General features: G+C 42.2%; 1 protein-coding gene across 2 annotated transcripts in view; it reads left to right on the top strand.

Annotated features, from left to right (window-relative positions):
• The first annotated feature begins 267 nt into the window (after window positions 1-267).
• The window catches only part of loxa (lysyl oxidase a), a 72459-nt gene continuing 53637 nt past the window's right edge, over window positions 268-19089 (top strand). For both annotated transcript variants that reach the window (XM_062478475.1, XM_062478477.1), the window contains exons 1-3: window positions 268-1284; window positions 1420-1528; window positions 1811-1948. In XM_062478475.1, coding sequence (XP_062334459.1) covers window positions 648-1284; window positions 1420-1528; window positions 1811-1948 — 884 coding nt within the window. In that variant the 5' untranslated portion in view covers window positions 268-647. The remainder of the gene's footprint in view (window positions 1285-1419; window positions 1529-1810; window positions 1949-19089) is intronic.

Genomic DNA, 19089 nt, shown 5'->3' on the forward strand with positions numbered 1-19089 from the left:
TCAATTAAGATGAATAAAATATTGATAAAAAGTGTAGGAATTGTGTGTTCACGTGTGTACAAGAGGTTATTATTATGTGTACAGTAAAGAAAATGAATACATTGTACACTTCCAAATATAATAATTATAATGTATGGATAGAATATCTGTTGACTTTTGACACAGGCACATTGTATATGCAAATTGCTGATATTTGGCGAGCTGAAAATTAATACATTACATATATGTTGGCCTATACAAAAATATATGTATTCTTTAATGTGTGTCATGTTCGCATCTCATAAATATCATGAATAAAATAGTATGGGTTAAATAAAACATCAGTTATCAAACCTTTTGGGCAGCCCCTTAAAGTATGGTCAGAATTCAGGAAGACTATCCAGCTGTTGCATGATGAGCACGAGCAGAAATTCTAGGCTTGTATAACATCGGAATGAGAAACTTTAAATGTTCAACTCCGCCTCCTCCCTTCACTTAGCGCATCAGGAAGCCTCGGAAGAGAATGATGTGATATTACGCAGATAGTTTAGAACATTTACAATTGAAGGTTTATTTCTGTGTTGATTATTGTTGATTATTATTGTTTATAGCCATAAGAAAAGTCTGAACATTTAAAACAACTGTCGATATTGTTTTATTACTTCACCATGGGCATATGCACGACGATTCACGCCTGTGCACACGTCTGTGTATTAGTTTGCTTGTTACAAACTGCCCAATCTCAGCTGCACCCTGAGACAAGAACAGGGAGTATCGAACCAGGAGCAGGGACTTTACGTCAGACAATACAGTGGGTGCACAATGGCAAATTGTTTAGTCTTCTGACTCGCGGCTCGGAGTATCAAGCAGCGTCAAAACCTATCGCTGCCATTAAAAACGGACACGCGACCGGGGAGGCAAGCAATCCTTTGGACTCGGCAAGACAGCCTCCATCACAAGCATCTATCCAGAGTGTTGTCGGAGGCACAGAAGCGCGCACAGTTGGCCCACGCTTTCTCCCTCCTCAAGTTCGAAAGCGCTCGGGGATACACGGGCATGTGCGTCAGGATGTCCATCGAAGTGTCCGTGCTGAAACAAAGCCCATTTCCACAAAGAATGAGACACAAGACAAACCCACTGCCAAAACCCCCCAAACAAGGAGAGAAGACATGATGGTGGGAGATGACCCATATGACCCATACAAATCCACTGATCCTGATAACCCTTACTACAATTACTATGACACTTATGAAAGACCAAGGCCCAGACAGAGACCAGGATATGGCACTAGGTATCACCAGTATGGTAAGAATGGGGGGAAATTGTTCTAAATGGTCTGAATACTGTCTGATAATGGAAAGCACTCTATAGTTTTAGGGGTTAATTTTGTGTTCATATTTAATAATATGTTTGTGGTAAATGCAAATGAATCTCCATTAGGTCTACCTGATCTTGTGCCAGACCCATACTACATCCAAGCCTCTGCTTACGTTCAGAGGGTTCCTATGTACAACCTCAGATGTGCATCAGAAGAGAACTGCTTGTCAAGGTATTGAAGCAAATTTTAGATTGTGTGTACTCTGTGTGTGTGTGTGTCCAAATGTGTGTGCATTTGTATGTGTGTGCACATGTGAGTCACCGTCTCGGGTATGTTTGTGGTTGAAGGGTTGCTAAAAGGGTAATGTGTTGGGAATAAACAGAATCCTGCCACAAAGAGTTCTAGAATCTGTAAACAGTTCATCCCTCTGCAGATTACTTGATTCCAGTTGATAACCACTGTGGCCCACAATGTGTTTGTGTTATCTTAATCAGATTTTCACTGTTTGTGCAGCTCTGCTTACAGAGGGAGTGTGAGAGACTATGACACTCGTATGCTTCTGAGGTTCCCTCAAAGGGTGAAGAACCAGGGCACAGCTGACTTCTTGCCGAGCAGACCACGCTACTCCTGGGAATGGCATAGTTGTCATCAGTGAGTCTCTATGGTCTGTTTATACTCTATATACCAGTCCTCCTCTCTGGCAATTATTATTTTCTTGGTCTCTGCCTTTTCACATCAGCCTAGCTGATTTTCTCCACTTTCTGGTTTTCATTAGTAACATTTCTTTATAGTCATGCTCATTTTTTATTTATAGATTACCGATGTCAAGATCAGCTCTTGTCAGACTGACTTGTTTAAGTAAAAACATTATTGTTGAAATGTATATTGCAAATATGAAATGTTATACCCAAATGATAGCTTGTGCTGCTCTTGAGGAATATGGTCCTGGCTGTTTAGTAAAAAAGAGACAGAGAGAATCTGAGCCTGCCTCAATACACACTTGCGAAAATGGACAGTTTCCTTGATTTCACAAACCTGTGTCTAAATGCCAAACTACATCATTTCATAGCTATGTCCTGCCGTAAGTCTGTTACAGTGCCATTGCCCTAACTAACCCAGTATGGACTACACTTGGCAGAGACTAAATCAACATTTTGACACATAGTGGGAGCTACATCACAGTTTGTCTTTCCAGTCTAGTCCAGGGTTCAAATGTATGAAGGCGCGTAGCCTACGCATGAACATTTGCGCAAAAACATGGGTACAGGTGTTTCTACACAGGGTTTCAGATATATGAGGAAAAAAATGTTAACAGGTCGGGGATTGTCCACCCTCAGTCGTGTGATGCCCAATTTGTAGGATGACATGATCTGCCTGTCCCCAAGGTACATTAGACACCCTTACGCTGCGGTTGACCAGGCCAACATTAAAGCGTAATTTGCAGCGAAAACCGGTTTCCCAAATGCAATCAGTGCTATTTATACCACTGATTGCTCAGCACCAATGTTATAATTAGGGCACAATGGGTTGATTCATAATTCTTTTGTAAATCGAAAAAACTCCATCAACGTTCACATAACCAAGGACACCAAACAAGATTCTCCTCCGACTCTATTTTAATTCTAATTAAGTTCTAATTAAGATCTCAATTTCACATTCAGTAGTTTTTTGTTACCTTAGCCATTTCTCATTAAGAATCATTCATTGTTCACAATGGGTTAATTGAGAAGTGTATTGAGAAAACTGACAAAATAGGGGCGTTTGTTTTCAGTTTTCTCCATATGTATAGGCTACTTTAGGGATTAATTTACACAAAGTTTGATACACAATGGCCCAAAAACAAAAGACTTACAGATAGATTAGATGGATGCAATAGATAAGTCCTTGTCAAGAGGTCTCAAAACACACCTTTTCAAGCTTCACCTCGACTAACTTGTTTTTGCTTGGCCTAAGGGCACCGAAAACAGCTTTTAGCAAGACATTCTGCAGTCCTTCTTGTGATAACTGCAAAAGTGTCCTTTTTCTGCATGTTGCATGAGATCCTGTTGTAGCCTACTGCTGTCTAGTGCTGTCTAGTCACCATACCAAAATTTAGACTTCGATACTGATACCAAATGTAGTATCGCGGTACTGAAACAATATTAAGGATTTAATTGAATAATTTGACAATGGTTTAGTCTTTTATTTTCAATTGGAACTTTTTACGATGTGTAGCCTATAGAAATGTAGGCATAAATAAAATGGTTCCCCCCTGTGCTCTCAGTGTAAGAGACTGTTAGGTCCTATAAGGATTGAACTTGTTAAACATAACGATAACCGTAAAAAAAATTAATGAAACTACTTTTCTATGTGTGCTTCTCACGAGTAAATCATAGTGTGTAACTGAGATGAGTAGCCTAAAATAATAACACCTGCTTATTGTACAGTGCAATGGGCTATAGTTTAGGCTATTTGTGCCTGCAACAAAACGTAAGGTTGTTAAAAACGGCACACACACAATAATAATATGACATTATTTCAAGAGAATGCTCCGGAAGACCTAGGCATTGTCAGTTCTAAATGGGATACATAAGTAGGCTACTGCAGGGGCGGAGCCAGACGTTGTAAACATTCGGGTTTTATCCCCAACCTAGGACCTAGTTAAGGTTTGATGTAAGCTTAGATTGGAAATTCCACAGGTAATGCGAGCACGCCTAAATATTTTGCATTCATTTGAGCGCCAAATAGTTTTTTGAGCTTTATGTAGACCTACTATAAACATTTGTTTATATGTATATATAATATAATACATTGTCAAACTGACCCTTGTAGCGGTCATGAACATCAGTGAGCAGGCAGAGACATAGTTCAAGCAAACCCTTAGTGTGGGTATTTATTTACAAAGTACATAGCAACTTGTCCTGCCCCAGCGGTAAGGTCCTACTACCATGATCAGTTCGATCAGTCTGACCCAAGAGCAGGCCTTTTATAATCGGCTCTTCCAGGTCCTACCAACTGCAGGGTGCTCTTGGCTGCCCTACATTACATGATCTTGCTATAGCTAAACATAAATCCACATAACAACGACATACTCATATCCCTCTAATTAACCCATAAATTATCAATATCTCCACCCAAAACACAACAGCAACGAGCCAACATACACCTCACATGTCTTCTCCTTCCCCTACACAATTATATTGGATGGAACCCTCCCGGAAGTTAAAGAGACACTTGTTGCCCCGGGGCCTCTTTCAATCGTGCACCCTGGGAGTTGGAGACAGAAAACAAAGGTAAGTGTTTAGAAAGACATAAGTTCTTTACCGTTGTATCTAGCATTCTGACCATCGCTGCAGTATGTATTAGGCTATTTGATTTACGTCCAATACTAGAGGTTCCGAGCTCCGCTAATCCCCTAATGTACTCGTCTTATCCAGGTGGCGCGGCCAATACAACCAACCGCAATCTGGAGATAACACTAGCTAGTACCCCTCCTCTAATGGTAGAACACTTCCAATAAAACACTTTCAATAAAAAGAAAAAACATACAAATTGCGCATTTTATTATTTCTCTGGCCATAAGCTTTACTATAAACCATATGCTTCGCCAATATGGAAATCCTAGTGCAAAATAATGGAGCCTGAAAGGACCGCCGTTACATTATATTGGACTAGATATATTTTCTGAAAATTACAACCCAAATTTTAACCCCAAAAATGCCAGCCCCCCACTCCGCCCATGGGCTACTGTAAATTACAGTATAGTATAGTATAGTATAGTATAGTGTTGTCGCAAAAAACGGTACCCTGGTGCTGAGTTGGAACTCAAACAAAAAGAACGGTACAATATCAGAATTTCTGAAGTACCATGTTGCAGAGTCCGACGCTGACAAGCACAGGTGTTGCCAAAAACATCTCACCAGATGTTGTTAGTGGCTCTCTGAAAAGTCGCTAGATTTTATGTCACTTAGGAAGGCGAAAAGTCACTAAATCTAGCGACAACGTTATGCCATCAGATTTGTGTAAAGTTGCGAGTGTATACAGTGAGGGATCATTTTTTTGATCCCTTGCTGATTTTGTACATTTGCCCACTGACAAAGAAATGATCAGTCTATCATTTTAATGGCAGGTTTATTAGAACACTGAGAGACAGAATAAAATAAAAAAGGAAAAAAACGCATGTCAAAATTGTTATAAATTGATTTGCATTTTAATGAGGGAAATACCGTATTTTTCGGAAAATAGTCCGCATTTTCTATAAGCCGCACCCCACCAGAATGGTATGGAACGCCGACTTAGTCAAAATAAAATAAATAGGTAAATAAATTGATAAATACATAAATAAATATGGCTATGAAATAAATTCTGAAATTAAAAAAAGATGGCAATAAATATAGCATTATATAATTATATAGCTGAATCAATTTACCAACATCAATAAATAAATACATTTATTTATTTCAAAATTACGTTTTTGAAAAAACAATATTTATTTATTTCATGGGACTTTTATTTCCTAATGTCACATTTATTTATTTTTTGAGACTTTTATTTCCCAACGCCACATATATTTCCGAGCACCACATTTATTTCTTTGCTGTATTTATTTCCAGTCTCACATGCAAACGAGAGGGGCGTGGTTATCTTCAGACCAACGCAGCTTCACTAGATCGAAGGCAGATAGGGACACCTAGATTTGGTAGATGATGGAAGACATTAGTTGTGTCAGAGATCGCATGCTGGCCTTATAGATCAAATTGATCAGCATGGCTTGTCAGGATATATTATTTTGGCACACATTGTAGATTTTGTAGAGGTACTTGGGCAGATAAGTGCTCTACAGAACATATATATTGAAGTCTTATATAGTTTGAGTCTTATCGAGCACTGTTCGTGTGCAAGATGTACAGGTAGTGGGGGGACTAGTGCCAGGTAATGTTAGCTAACACAGCTAGCAACCGTCGCTACGCCTAACAAAGAAGACAATCACTGCCACCGCTACATCGCTCTGCCATTATATGGATAGCTATGTCGATAAGGCACCTAGCTATAACTATCTAGCCCCACCATTATGCCATGCTGGTATTACCATTTAGTGAGACGAGACCTGAAGTGAAGCCAGACCATTCAAGACATTACCCATACCTTTGGATTTACAGTACTGCTTCAAATTGAAGTCAAGTTTCTTAACGCTTTGTTAATATTGGCAATTTAAAGTTGCAACTAACCAAGACGTGTCCAGACCAAGACCCATTCAACACGGTACACAATACCCAAACCCAGATATTATAATTTATGTAGGCCTAATTCTTCAATATGAAATCAAACCACTACCACCAGACTCGTTTTAATGACCAGTCAGTGACAAAACAGGGTTGGCTGTTCAGGTCTGTGCCAATACAGCACAACACTAGCTAGCTGAAATGGCCACACTGATGTCGTCCTTTTATTAATTTTTCCAGCTAGCTAGCCGGCTAGCCAGCCACTTAGTCTACAGTTGCCGACTTGAGAGCAGCTGCCGTTGGCCTCTATCACCAGATTAATCACAAATTCACACAACATTCAACATTATTGGCGAATTTCAAGTCGCATCTCATATTTGCTGCTGTAGGCTAAGAAAATAAAACAGTTGCAAGCTGGCATGAAGTGGGATTCGATCGCACCTGAGCAAAAACACATGATTGTTGGTCCATTGCTATACAATGCGAGCTATTCAGGCTCATGGATGAAAGGAGCTTTTAGTCACGAATTTATTGGCATTTAGGCAACATTTTGTATGGCCTGGGTTTATCGAAAACAACTGGTTATCGTGGGCACACAAGAAAATACCCGAATGTCAAATCAAATTTATTTGTAAAGCCCTTTTTACACGCAAGCATGTCACAGAGGGCTTCACATATGCCCATAGAACTGCCCCTCAACCAACCTAAACCCTCAAGGAAGACAAGGAAAAACTCCCAAAAAACTCTCAACAGGAGAATTTTTTTTTGAAGAAACCTTGGGAGGAGCAATTCAGAGAGGGATCCCCTCCTCCAGAGACGGTTGGTGGGAGAGAGGAGCAGAACACAGGCTAAACATAGTCATACAGTGTCGATGGGTTTTTAAAACACCAAAATCCATTATTCAACTTTATAGATGTAGGACAGGACCGGGAGACTCGCGACCAGGTCCAGCGTTGGCTGACCGACGACCAGGCAGGTGCTGACAACTCAAACCCCCCACACCACAAGGGATGTGTGTGGGGGGGAGAGAATGCCAGGAGCAGCTAACAGTTACAGTCATAATAGAATGAGATCCCCACCGGTCAAGTGTGGACTGGTGCAGCAATTTAACAGAGCAAAAAAGGGGAATTTGATGCAACCCCACACACCAAGACAGCGACAGCCCCCCTCATTTGGAACATGAAATCTGTTCCAGGGGAAGAGAACTCTAAAATAAGTTATACTTAAAGAATAAGGATGGAAACAACCCGTCCCCCGTTGCCTCCAACTAGTAACATACTTACCTTTAACAGTCGTAGAATTGACGAATGTGTAGACTAATCGCGTATTTGTGGTTGTCTTGAGGCAATAGCCAAATTTCCCACGATACCACAGCCCCTTATGAAACTGCATCTTACAAATTACTTAAATCGTCACTATGAACCCAGACAATAGGTTACGATCAAAATACGCAGTCACTAAACCCAGTGGCGGCTGGGAAGCCCCCGCAGCCCCCACGAGGCGGGGGGGACCCCACGCCCTAAGGGCCCCCGCCCTGCATATCAAAAAACAGACTAGGCCTATATTAAAAAATATATATAAAAAAAACAAGGAAAACACTTTGAGGGCGCTCATTGAGAGCCCCAAGTTTCAACTGCCAGGTAAAGGAATTCCGTAATGTAGGCAACGTAACAGATCTTCATCCACTTCCATGGGCTAAATAGTCTCAAAATCCCTGAATCTGGCAACAAAGGCTTTTGCATATATTACATGCCTTTTGCGCCATTACGCCTATTGAACGCGCACATTTAAAAAATGCTAATCATTAGGCTACGTTATGCTAGATGAACAAGCTCGAGCAAAACACCCGAAGATTACACACTTATTTAGACCAGCCAGAGAGGAATATTATGAACATCTCCACAGAAGAAACACTACCGCAGCCACAGGTAGCAGCAGCACGTCTTCACCAGCAACCAGCAATAATTATACTTGCTTAGCCTACTTATTGGCAAGAATAAATGTTTTCCTTTCCTCCATTGATTGTGTGTTATTTCGGCGATGCTATCCTTGGTGCTGAACTATCAGCTAGCGCTGTCTTTGGTTTTGAACAATGACAAATGTGTGGCGGCCTGCGGAAACCCTTCACATCGTGAACATTTGGGTCTTTCTGGGTATTATACATATTTGGAAACTACAAACTCTCCTGAATACAAATCAGTTTAAATCACTCAGATATCTTTATAACAACTGAAGTTACATAATTTTTAAGTTGACCTGTCAAAAAGTGATAAGTGAGAAAGTTGCATTCAGAGATTACACTCCGTTTCATTTTAATTCTGTGGCGAATATGGAAAGGAAATCCTTTTGTTCGTAATCGCGTCAGTTTAAAGGCCATATGGCAGGTTAATTTTTCCAACGAATTTGCGCTATTTGCTTGTTGGTAATAAACATTTAAACTGTTATCCATTGTATTTGATGTTGTTGGGTGTCACAAAACGGAATATAATACGAAAAAGTAGCTACTTTTTGCAATGATTCTTCTTTCCCCCACAATGCATTGCATGACGTCACGTTGGGGAGACGACAGACCAAGGCCCGCTTAGAGACCATTGAAATCGATTAGAAATAAACACTAGGCTAGTACCAGAGAATGTCTAATATGGTCTCTGCTAGTACCATCAAAACATGGGACATCTAATAGGAAATGTGTTTACAACGTCTGGGAAAATATTTAATTAGGGATGATCTTGGGGGGATTTCTAGGTGGGACTGGCAAGTTAGCCCATAGCTAGCCCATAGCTAGCATGATGTCTTCTTTCTAGATCTAGTTTACCGGTAGTACTAGTCTACTTATCTGAACTACAGCTAACGACATGATTGTCCGGGACAAGTGGATTTTTTTGTAGGGCAGAGAAATGTACCTGCGCCACTGGACAAGTTTAAACTCAAACAAAATAAAATGCCATGTTACTGTACTTGCAAATACTGAGGATAGCCTACCAAAGTTGAGTTAGCCAATGTCGTTAGTGATGCTAGCTAACGTTAGTTTGCTAGCTGTATATAACATTTCACTGGGTCTTGCAGCTGTTTGATTGACTGAAATTATTATGAAATGTTATGTTCTACTAGCCATTTGCCTACTTTTGCAAGTCACAGTATTTACAAGCCCTGATAGTGTAACTGAGAAAACGCAGTAATTCATCTTTCAAGTAATAAGCCCCCATTCAAGTGTTGAGCATTAAATTAGCTGCACGGTCTGTAGAGATATTGGGACGAAGCTGCAATACAGTACATAACAGAAAGTGTTTCAAAGTGTTGAGCTACTGATAAGTCACCGCGAGGGAAGACTTGCTCCCCAAAGAGTGAGAGTAACCGGGGACCTTGTCTTGTGGGAAGGCCCTTTGGGGAAGACAGTAGGTGGAGCTCACCCAGACCTGTTTGAGCACATTGAAATGACAACACACCAGTCCAGAACTCATTTTGCTCGATCCATGCGAACGGCTGCAGTCAAGTATGAGCAGATCAAGCACACAGAGCTCGAGCAAACTCTCCGACACAAGCCAGGCAACACGATGCTAACAGCTGCCAAGGCCCTTGACTTTCTTGAATGGTTGAGATGGGAGAGCATTGGTGCTTCCTGCAAACCAAAATGCGGAGGATGTCGATGTGGCACCTGTCAGCCTGGAGGCAAAGAAATGACCCTGCCAGAGGCAGGGGCGTCTTAATAGCACTTGAGGCCCCTGGGCTATGGACTTTTTTTTCATGTTTTGAGGCCCCCCGCACGCTAATCGCACAAACAATTTCAGCGATATAGCCAAATAGCCCACACAAGATCATTGCCTGCGTGATTGAACCGTATACATAGCTTGCATGTATCTTGTTTAAAATAAAATAACAATCTTAAGAACGAGTTGACTCGAGAACTGTGATCTTTGGCTCTCTGCCATTTATTAAATAAAACAGTAGGTGGAAATAGACAGAATGACAATCAACAAGACATTTCATTGCTAACTGCACATAAAAACGTGTGTTTAAAAGATAATTATTTCATTTAATTTACTTATTAATTTCGTTGCTAACTGCACATATCATATTGTGTTTAATTAAATTGGCAAGTTGCCATCAAAGGAAGGAACACATTTGATTTATGATTGTCTTATTAGCCTAATCATAAACGGATCACTAGAAAGTCTTTCTCCGGGTCTTTCTAACCGCAAACTCGTTTATTGTTTCATTAAAGTCCACGGCCCGAAGAATGTCATATTCGATGGACATTAGGGTGAGATGGCTCAATCGGTCTTGCTGCATGGTGGACCTCAGTTTGCTTTTAATGAGGGCAAGTTTTGAGAAAGATCGCTCTCCACTTGCGTTGGTGACAGGTAAGGTTAGGTACAGACGAAGTGCTATGTCTATGTTAGGAAACACGGTTTGCAGGCCTCTTTTCCTAATTAGTTTCAGGAGTTCGCCTACCGATGTCGACATGGTCATGTCCCTTTGAACATACTGCTGAAACTGAACAGCCTCCTCTACAAAGTCTTCCTCCAGATCAATTGCGTATTTTTCCTGTAGTCTCAATGCTGAGACTCGGAGGCCATGTGAAGAAGTTGTCCGCAATGTGTTTAAAAAGCCAAAGCTCTCCACTGTGCTGTTGTATGCCTGGTACCTCCTATCTAGCTCCACTACCAGCCTGTCGATTACGACATTATAGACGCTCACTAAAAACTTGCGTCGGCCTGGTAGATGGCAATCTGGTGCGGATGACTCGTCGGCCTGTCTCTTCCGTATTTTTATCCGCTCTGTGTCTGCTTTGTAGACATCTGACACAGTAGGAGACATCTTGGAGGCTGCGGCTTCAAAACTATCAAATTGATCACGTAACCCCGCAACATAATCTCTCAGTGACCAGACCAGGCTTGCAGCGTTACACAGGTCGAGGTTAATTGCCTGTAGAGCAGCGCTCACTTTGCAGAACCGCAGGAGAATGACATTCCACATATTGGAAAGAAACGCTATTTCCAGCTTATTCATTTTTTTAATGAGTGTTTTGGCCTCATTTTGTGTAGTTAATGTCTGATGTGTATCAGCAGAGAGAAGCCGTAAAGATTGCTGGATACTCGCATAGTTCAAACACAGAGCTTTGGTGGCGTCGGAGTGAGCTGACCATCTCGTATCTGAAAGTGATTTCAAAGTTTCAATACGGCCCTTCTCATTAGCCTGTAAACCCTCAGTAACAACCTGCCAGCGTGACGTTGACTTGGAGAAGAAGTTGAAGAGTGACTGGACAAAAGTGAAAAACTTTTCGGTTTCCTCGCAGCAGTTTGCACAAGTAACCCCCACTAAGTTTAACGTGTGAGCGGCGCAGGGTACCCACTCTGCCAGTGAGTTTATCTCCCTGATACGGGACTGCAAGCCTTTGTATGTCCCCGACATATTGCTTGCATTGTCGTAGCATTGCCCGCGACAGTTGTTAATGTCAATATCCATTCTTTGCAACACGCTCAAGACAGAGTTAAATAGGGCCTCTCCTGTGTGGGAAGTGATGGGCAAAAATGTCAAAAAACGCTCTTCAATATCTCCCTCTGGGGACACGTAACGTAAGATGAAAGTGAGTTGATCTATGTGGGTCACATCGGGAGTTGAATCCACGCTAATAGAGAAGTATTTTGCTAGCTTCACACGGCTGATAATTTCAGTGAGGACTTTTTCTCCCATTAATTCTAAGAATTCCTCACACACATGAATAGATAAATACGAGGGGTTTCCCTTGCCCGCATTTCCATACCTCTCTATATGGGCTTTCATGAATGGGTCAAATTGAGCGATAAGCTCCATACTACCTAAATAGTTGCCATTTTTAACATCTCCAAATACGCTTGTGTGTCCCCTCAGAGAAAGTCCACGCTCTGTTAAATGTCTCGTCACAGCAACAACCCTATGGAGAACCTGCCTCCAATAGGCGCACTCGTCATCAAATTGCTTTTTGAGCTCCGAATCTACTGTGACGCGACCATGGCTTGTCTGTGGAGGTCACTGTTTTCGTGTTCTGTGATGCGCTCCGCGGCATGCTTCCAATCACAAAAACCTGTGCTAACAAACGGGGATTTTTCGTTTACACTTTACAGGCAAAACAAAACACACTGCCCTTAGATGGAGAGTAGCACAACCAATCTCTGGCCACAAGCTCCCCATTCCCCAGTTTTCGTTGAAAATTGACCTTTGATAGATACCTCCTCTGATGTTTATACTGCCGTTCAGATGCGGAAAAGTCGCAGTCTTTGTTTTGACAGTTTTTCGGTCCTAATGTTGCCCAATATGACTTCATCTGCTGGTTGATGCGATCGCCCCAGACACCAGGGTCGTTACTGTAGGGGTTTGAGCCGCCTGCCAGTGTATCTCTAGGCTCTTGCTGCTTGTCAACTCCTTCCTCAGCAGCCTCTCCTTCTGTTAACTCCTGCTCGTCTGTCCCCATCTCAGCTGCATGTACCCTGTCCTCCACCTCTCCCTCAAAAGCACAGCTGTTTGTAACGACTGTCGTCTCATGGTTGTCTCCTGCTGCCTCACTGGTCTCGTTTTCCTCCTTCACAATAATAGTGAATAAACAGATAAGCTAGTCGCCGTCAAGGGCAAGGCAATAGCTACAGTATGGCTAGTACCTGTCACTACAAACATCTCGTAGCAGCTAACGCTATAGCTAGTTCTTTCACAGGTAGTTCTAGCTGTGCAGCTAACTCTAACAGAACAATCGTAGTAGCTTTTCACATGATACTAGTGTAGAGATATCTGATTTTTGACTGAAGGGGCAATATTTACACGAAAGTCATAAGAACGAATGAGGATGTACTACATTTTAGTTCTAAACAGAGAAGCTTGATCCTATAGATAGGCCTACCTTGTCCTCATTAAGTCTATCCTCCACTTCATTTGGCAGTGTGTTGTCATTTGCCTCTGATCGCTTGCAAAAAAGTCTTCAACTTTTGGCAAAGTTTTCTTTAATAATATAGCCTGTCTGGTTTTCTTCCTTTTCTGAGCTCCGCTTGGATGTGAACGCTTCATTTTTTTCCCACCACGGCACCGACCTGACCGGTGTAGTCAGTGTAGTTTGGCTAGCAACAGCAGCTAGGCTAGCTTGCTCGTAGCGAGCTCGTGCTCGCAGCTTTTGGGGGCAGTTATTTTCAGTTAGCAGATGGTACTGTTTGAATAGCGGGAGGGGGGGGGCCTCCCCCCACATCCACATCCACCACCAGATTCCACTGTAGAGCAGAGTAATGACAGCGCGAATACGGATGTTTATCACCATTATTATTTTGTATTATTATTAAGAGGCCCCTGATTGGTGGAGGCCCCGGGCTTAAGCCCAGGTAAGCCCGTGCATTAAGGTGCCACTGGCCAGAGGAGAAGGAACTCAAAATAATAAAAGGACTTACCTATGTGAAGGAAGATGGTCATATAAGCTCACCACACTGGGATTCGAAGTATCCGTGGACACAAGATCCTGCTACATTCCCAGATAACAGAAGTGCAGTCAAAGCCACATTCCTGAGGACAGAAAGACAGCTGGAGAGAGGACCTGAGTGGAAGACAGCATACACTGCCCAAGTCCATGAGTTGGTGGAACGACGTGCAGCCATCAAACTCACAGCTGAGATGAGGAGAGACTAGAAAGGCCCTGTTTGGTACATAAGCCATCTGGTTGCACCGAATCCTCGCTCTGTAACGACTCCAGTTCGCTTGGTGTGGAACGGCAGTCAGAAATTCAAAGGGCTAAGTATGAACGACATTCTTCTGAAAGGACCAGATGTGCTCAATCCAATCAGAGCCGTCCTGCTGAGATTCAGGCAAGGTGTGCATGCTGCCTTAGGAGACATCAGAAAAATGTACAACTCTGTCTGGCTGGAGGATCGCGAAATGCATCTGCATAGGTTTCTCTGGAGAGACCATTCTGAGGATGACATTGAAGAATACGCCATCACCAGAGTAAACATGGGTGACAGACCAGCAGGGTGCATCGCTCAACTGGCCATGAGAGAGACAGCTAGGCTACCTACCTTTGCTCATCTTCAAGAAGAACGCAGAATCCTGGAAGAAGATAGTGACGTGGACGATATCCTCACTTCCCACAACAGCTTAGAGAGACTAAGTGAAGTAACTCAAGGAGTGGAGGGAATACTTAACGCTGGAGGTTTCTTTCTCAGACCTTGGTTGTGGTCTGGCCAAAGGGGAGGCAGAAGGAGTCTGGTGACGTCAAGTCAAAGGACACAACCCTTCAAAGGGAGTCACAAAGCAAAACCGTCATTCTTCCGAACCAGATGAGGGACGAGGAAAATAGAGCCCTTGGAGTTGGGTATATGACGGAGGAGGACCAGTTGTACATGCTTGCCTCTGTCAACTTCTCCAAAAAGAGAAAGAAAAGGAGACTTGGGAATAATCTCTGCAAAGAAGAGGTAAGGCCTGGGACGCCTAATCCACTAAGCAGGAGAGAGTTATTAAGCCAAGTAGCTGGACTTTATGACCCCATCGGCCTGGTGACACCTCTGAAACAGAAAGGTGCCATCCTAGTAAGGAAGGCCTTCAAAGAAACTGGTGGTGGAAAGATGACGAGGGAAACCTGGGACAAGCCACTCTCTGAAGGCCTCAGAGAGGAAGCCATTAAGATCTTCAAGGAATACTCAGAGTTAAGCCAAATCAAGTTCCAGAGGAGTCTCACACCAGCTGACTGGACAGGTAAGCCCTGGGTGATCACCTTCTCTGACGGAAGCGATAAGACATATGGTGCTGTAATGTACCTGAGATGGGACACTGCACATGGAGCTGAGATACGCTTTGTCAAGGCAAAAGCAAAACTAACGCCACTGGATCAGAAAGGTGAAGCTGTAAAATCTGAGATCTGTGGAGCAGTCTTTGCCGCCCGCCTCCGAAAGTACTTTGAGAGGCATTCAAGGATGCAAGTAGAGCACTGGGTTCATCTGGTTGACAGTCAAACTGTGTTGGGAGCCATCCAAAGAGAAAGCTACGGGTACCAAACATTCTTTGCGAACCGTGTTGGTGAAATCCAAAAGACTGCACCAGTCACAGATTGGTGGTGGATTCCTGGCGACCTAAACGTTCCGGACCTGAAAGAAGGATCTATATGGCAAGATGGACCGGATTTCCTGAAACTGCCGGTGGATGAGTGGCCTATAAAGTCACCTGGAGTAGTCGCAGCCCAGGCCAAAGAAAATGTGGACCGACTCCATAGAAAATCCTTTGCAGCTGTTATCACCAGAAGCCAGACGAGACAATACAAGGACAGACAAACAACATAGACAGTTGACCAAGACAGCCAAGACAAATGCCCTGTACATAAACAGAGAAGAAGAGCGCCAGCCGGCTGGGTTGATAAACTTGTCACTGTGAAGAGGTTCAGCAGTTTACAAAAGCTTGTGGATGTTGTTGCATGGACCTGGCGGGCTGCTACGAACTGGATGAAAAAGGAAGGAAGGAAGAGTTGCAAAACGCTTACCTGTGCTTACAGCTGTCGACCGTCAGGATGCCCTCAAAGACCTTTTTCTGGCGGCTCAAGAAGGTGCAACATTTACAGACGCATCACTAGATCGACTCGTTGTCTATTGGGACAGCAGTGGCCTGTTGGTGTGTGGAGGCAGGTTCCAAATGTTTACTGAAGGACAAGCTGCTGTACCACTGCTGCCTTTCGAACCCTGGATTTCCACCTTGTTTGCCAGAGAGGCCCACAATGCAAACCGCGAAGGAATCGCTGGAACCCTTCTCAGGATGAGGGAAAAGGCGTGGGTGATTAAGGTCCGAAGACTTGCAAAACGCGTGGTTGACGGCTGTGTTACCTGCAGGAAACGCAAGGCCTACTTGTAACTTGTGATACCAGCCGAATTGATGCCGCCATTTTGAATGAATTAATAAAAGGTTTTTGTTCACTCCTCCTACAAAATGTATCAAATATTCACCAAATTTGGGACAGATTATCTTCAGACCACAATCACCTTGACATGTCAAAATAGGACTGAATTACAGCTGTTTAAACTTGGGCCAAATCGGACAACCGCTTGCCACAGGAAAAACTGCTTATATTTTTACCCAGTAACTGAACTGTGATTTGCAGCACTGACAATCGCTCACTAGGATAAGTTGGTGTCCTGGCAACGGCAACGTCAGAGGTTTGAATCCAGCCAAAGCCGACGAGCTAGGAGCTCATGTCTCTGATTCTCTGTTTAGCGAGACTGTAAGCCACTGCAAAGGAAGCCAGGTACACCGCAGTCGCTAGTTACCTGTAGTCAAGCTACAAGCTATAGTCAATGCAATCCTCACACAAACTATCAAAATGATTTTAGATTTTCAAAACCGTTTGTCCGGTACAGCCAATCGAAATCGGCAGCAGAGCCGCCAAACAGAAAGTTGTGTCGTATCTCAGCAAATCTTTGATGGATTCACGCCAAACTTGTTGCATGTACTCGGAACACTCTTCTGAGGATGTCGAAAGTTTCTTCTGGGTCATCTGACCTGCTTGGCCACCAAGCTGGGTGAGAGAAAGGTCAGTTTTCGTGGATTTATAAACATTGGTCCACCCCATTGCTGCTTGCAATGGGGTGCAATGGGGATACCAAATATATTTGTAATTATTATTTCGAATGCTTAGAATCTGTTTCTTTCTTTAAGGTTTTCAACCTGGTTATTCTGCTTATTCTGCTGGAGTAAAAGTCCAATAAAAATCACTAAAGCCGAGTTGAGCCTTGCGTCTCTCTGTGTCTCTTCCTGGGTCTTGCCAAGTGGACCAGCATTGTTGGAGATATAACTTTACATTAGTAGGCTAAATGCTAGAAAATATCACTAGAAGGGAAAAACTTAAGGTGACGTTTAAGTCATAGAGGTTAGTACCCTTTTTACACGGGATTGCACAATATCTTCATTTGATCCAACTTTTCAACTGAGGCTGCTATAGCTGATCACTATTCCCTCTTGCAGGGGAAATGAGAAGATACAATGCAACAATTGTTGTATTGCAACAATACAACATTCATAAATGGTTTTGTTTTTACAATACAATTATTTGGATATCAAGATTGACTGACTTAACTCTACCTGAAGGGAAGTAGGATCATTAAAATAGTGTCCATGAGTCATGTAGTCCTTGGGGAATGTTTATAAATCCACGAAAACTGACCTTTCTTCAGACTCCTTTGTCTACTGGAGACCTGAATACTGTAGGGCCATGTGGTGGCCATTCTGACCCCATGCTGGGCAAGAAGCTTTGACGCTTCTCCTGGAAGATAAGAAAAGGGGAAAAAAACCTCTTGTTGAGGGTAGGAGAAGGGTGTGACTGGTACCTTGGTTTGTCTGTTGGCTCTGCTCTACAATATTGTAGGTGACTGTTACTGTCAACAATGAGACTTGTTCCGTAACGTATATACATATTTTTTTGCTTTGGTATCGAACATGGTATCGAGTACCGTGAAATTTCACTGGTATTGGTACTGACTAATGATGTTTTGGTACCGTGACAACACTAGTAGGCAGTGGTGGAAAGAGTACTGAAAATGGGTACTTAAGTACAAAGTACTGTTACATTGTTCAGATAATACTCAATTACAAGTTAAAGTACAGGTGTTAAAAAAGTACTTCAGTAAAATTTCTAAATACTATTTTCAAGAAACTACTCAGAGTACTAGTTACTTTTTAGCTGGTGATATTTAAAGAATATTCTAAAAACCTTTTCATACAATCAGAGATCCATAGAGAAAATAGTTACTTTCAACCAAAAAATGTTTTCCTTATTGATTAATAGTAAAGTGTTTTCTGAGATTAGAGGTTGAATTATTTTAAGACAAAATCACCCCAGATGGCAGATTTGCATTGTATTAGCACGCTGTTACTTTTTCTCCCTCTGTAGCCTATGTGAACAACTCCTCCAGGTGCGGCCATGGGCACTCGTCAGATGGTATTTATCATTTTCAATGAGTTCATGGTGGCTGTAATTTAATTCCATCATGTGGTTGGTTTGCTTCTCCAAACTTTCAGTTCTGTCCATAAATTAACTGTGCGATTATTACGATAAACTCTCTGAAACCTGCTGCAGCAGGGACTTTTTTTTGGTCCAAATATCAGGGTATTAATTGGTTAATTCACAATCAGATACATTTATCTTATATTTATCTTTATATAGCTACTGAAATGCCGGTCAAATGTTTGAATATTAATTCAAATTGTAGGCTAGGCCGGTAACAAATTGTGATTTCAAAAGTAGCAAAGTAGATTACTTAGCTTACTTAAGTACAAATACAATTACAGACTTAAAAATATTCTCATAAAAGTATAAAAGTACCAGAAAAAACTACTTAATTACAGTAACGTGAGTAGTTGTAATTCGTTACATCCACATTCGTCTACACTAGACGCATTATCTGTGTTACTCTGAAAATGGCGAAAAATACAATTAGCGTAGGCTACATCTGATAAACGATTAAGTAATAAAACCTCAGATTTTTTTTCTATACTTAAATTTATTTGATTGCAAATTAACTAACAGGCAACAATAAATGTACCGAATACTGATGTAAAGTAGGTACACTTTAAGCTAACACGCGATGATACATACAACTCAAC

The sequence above is a fragment of the Osmerus eperlanus genome, chromosome 14, assembly GCF_963692335.1.
Source record: "Osmerus eperlanus chromosome 14, fOsmEpe2.1, whole genome shotgun sequence".
NCBI classification, from domain to species: domain Eukaryota; kingdom Metazoa; phylum Chordata; class Actinopteri; order Osmeriformes; family Osmeridae; genus Osmerus; species Osmerus eperlanus.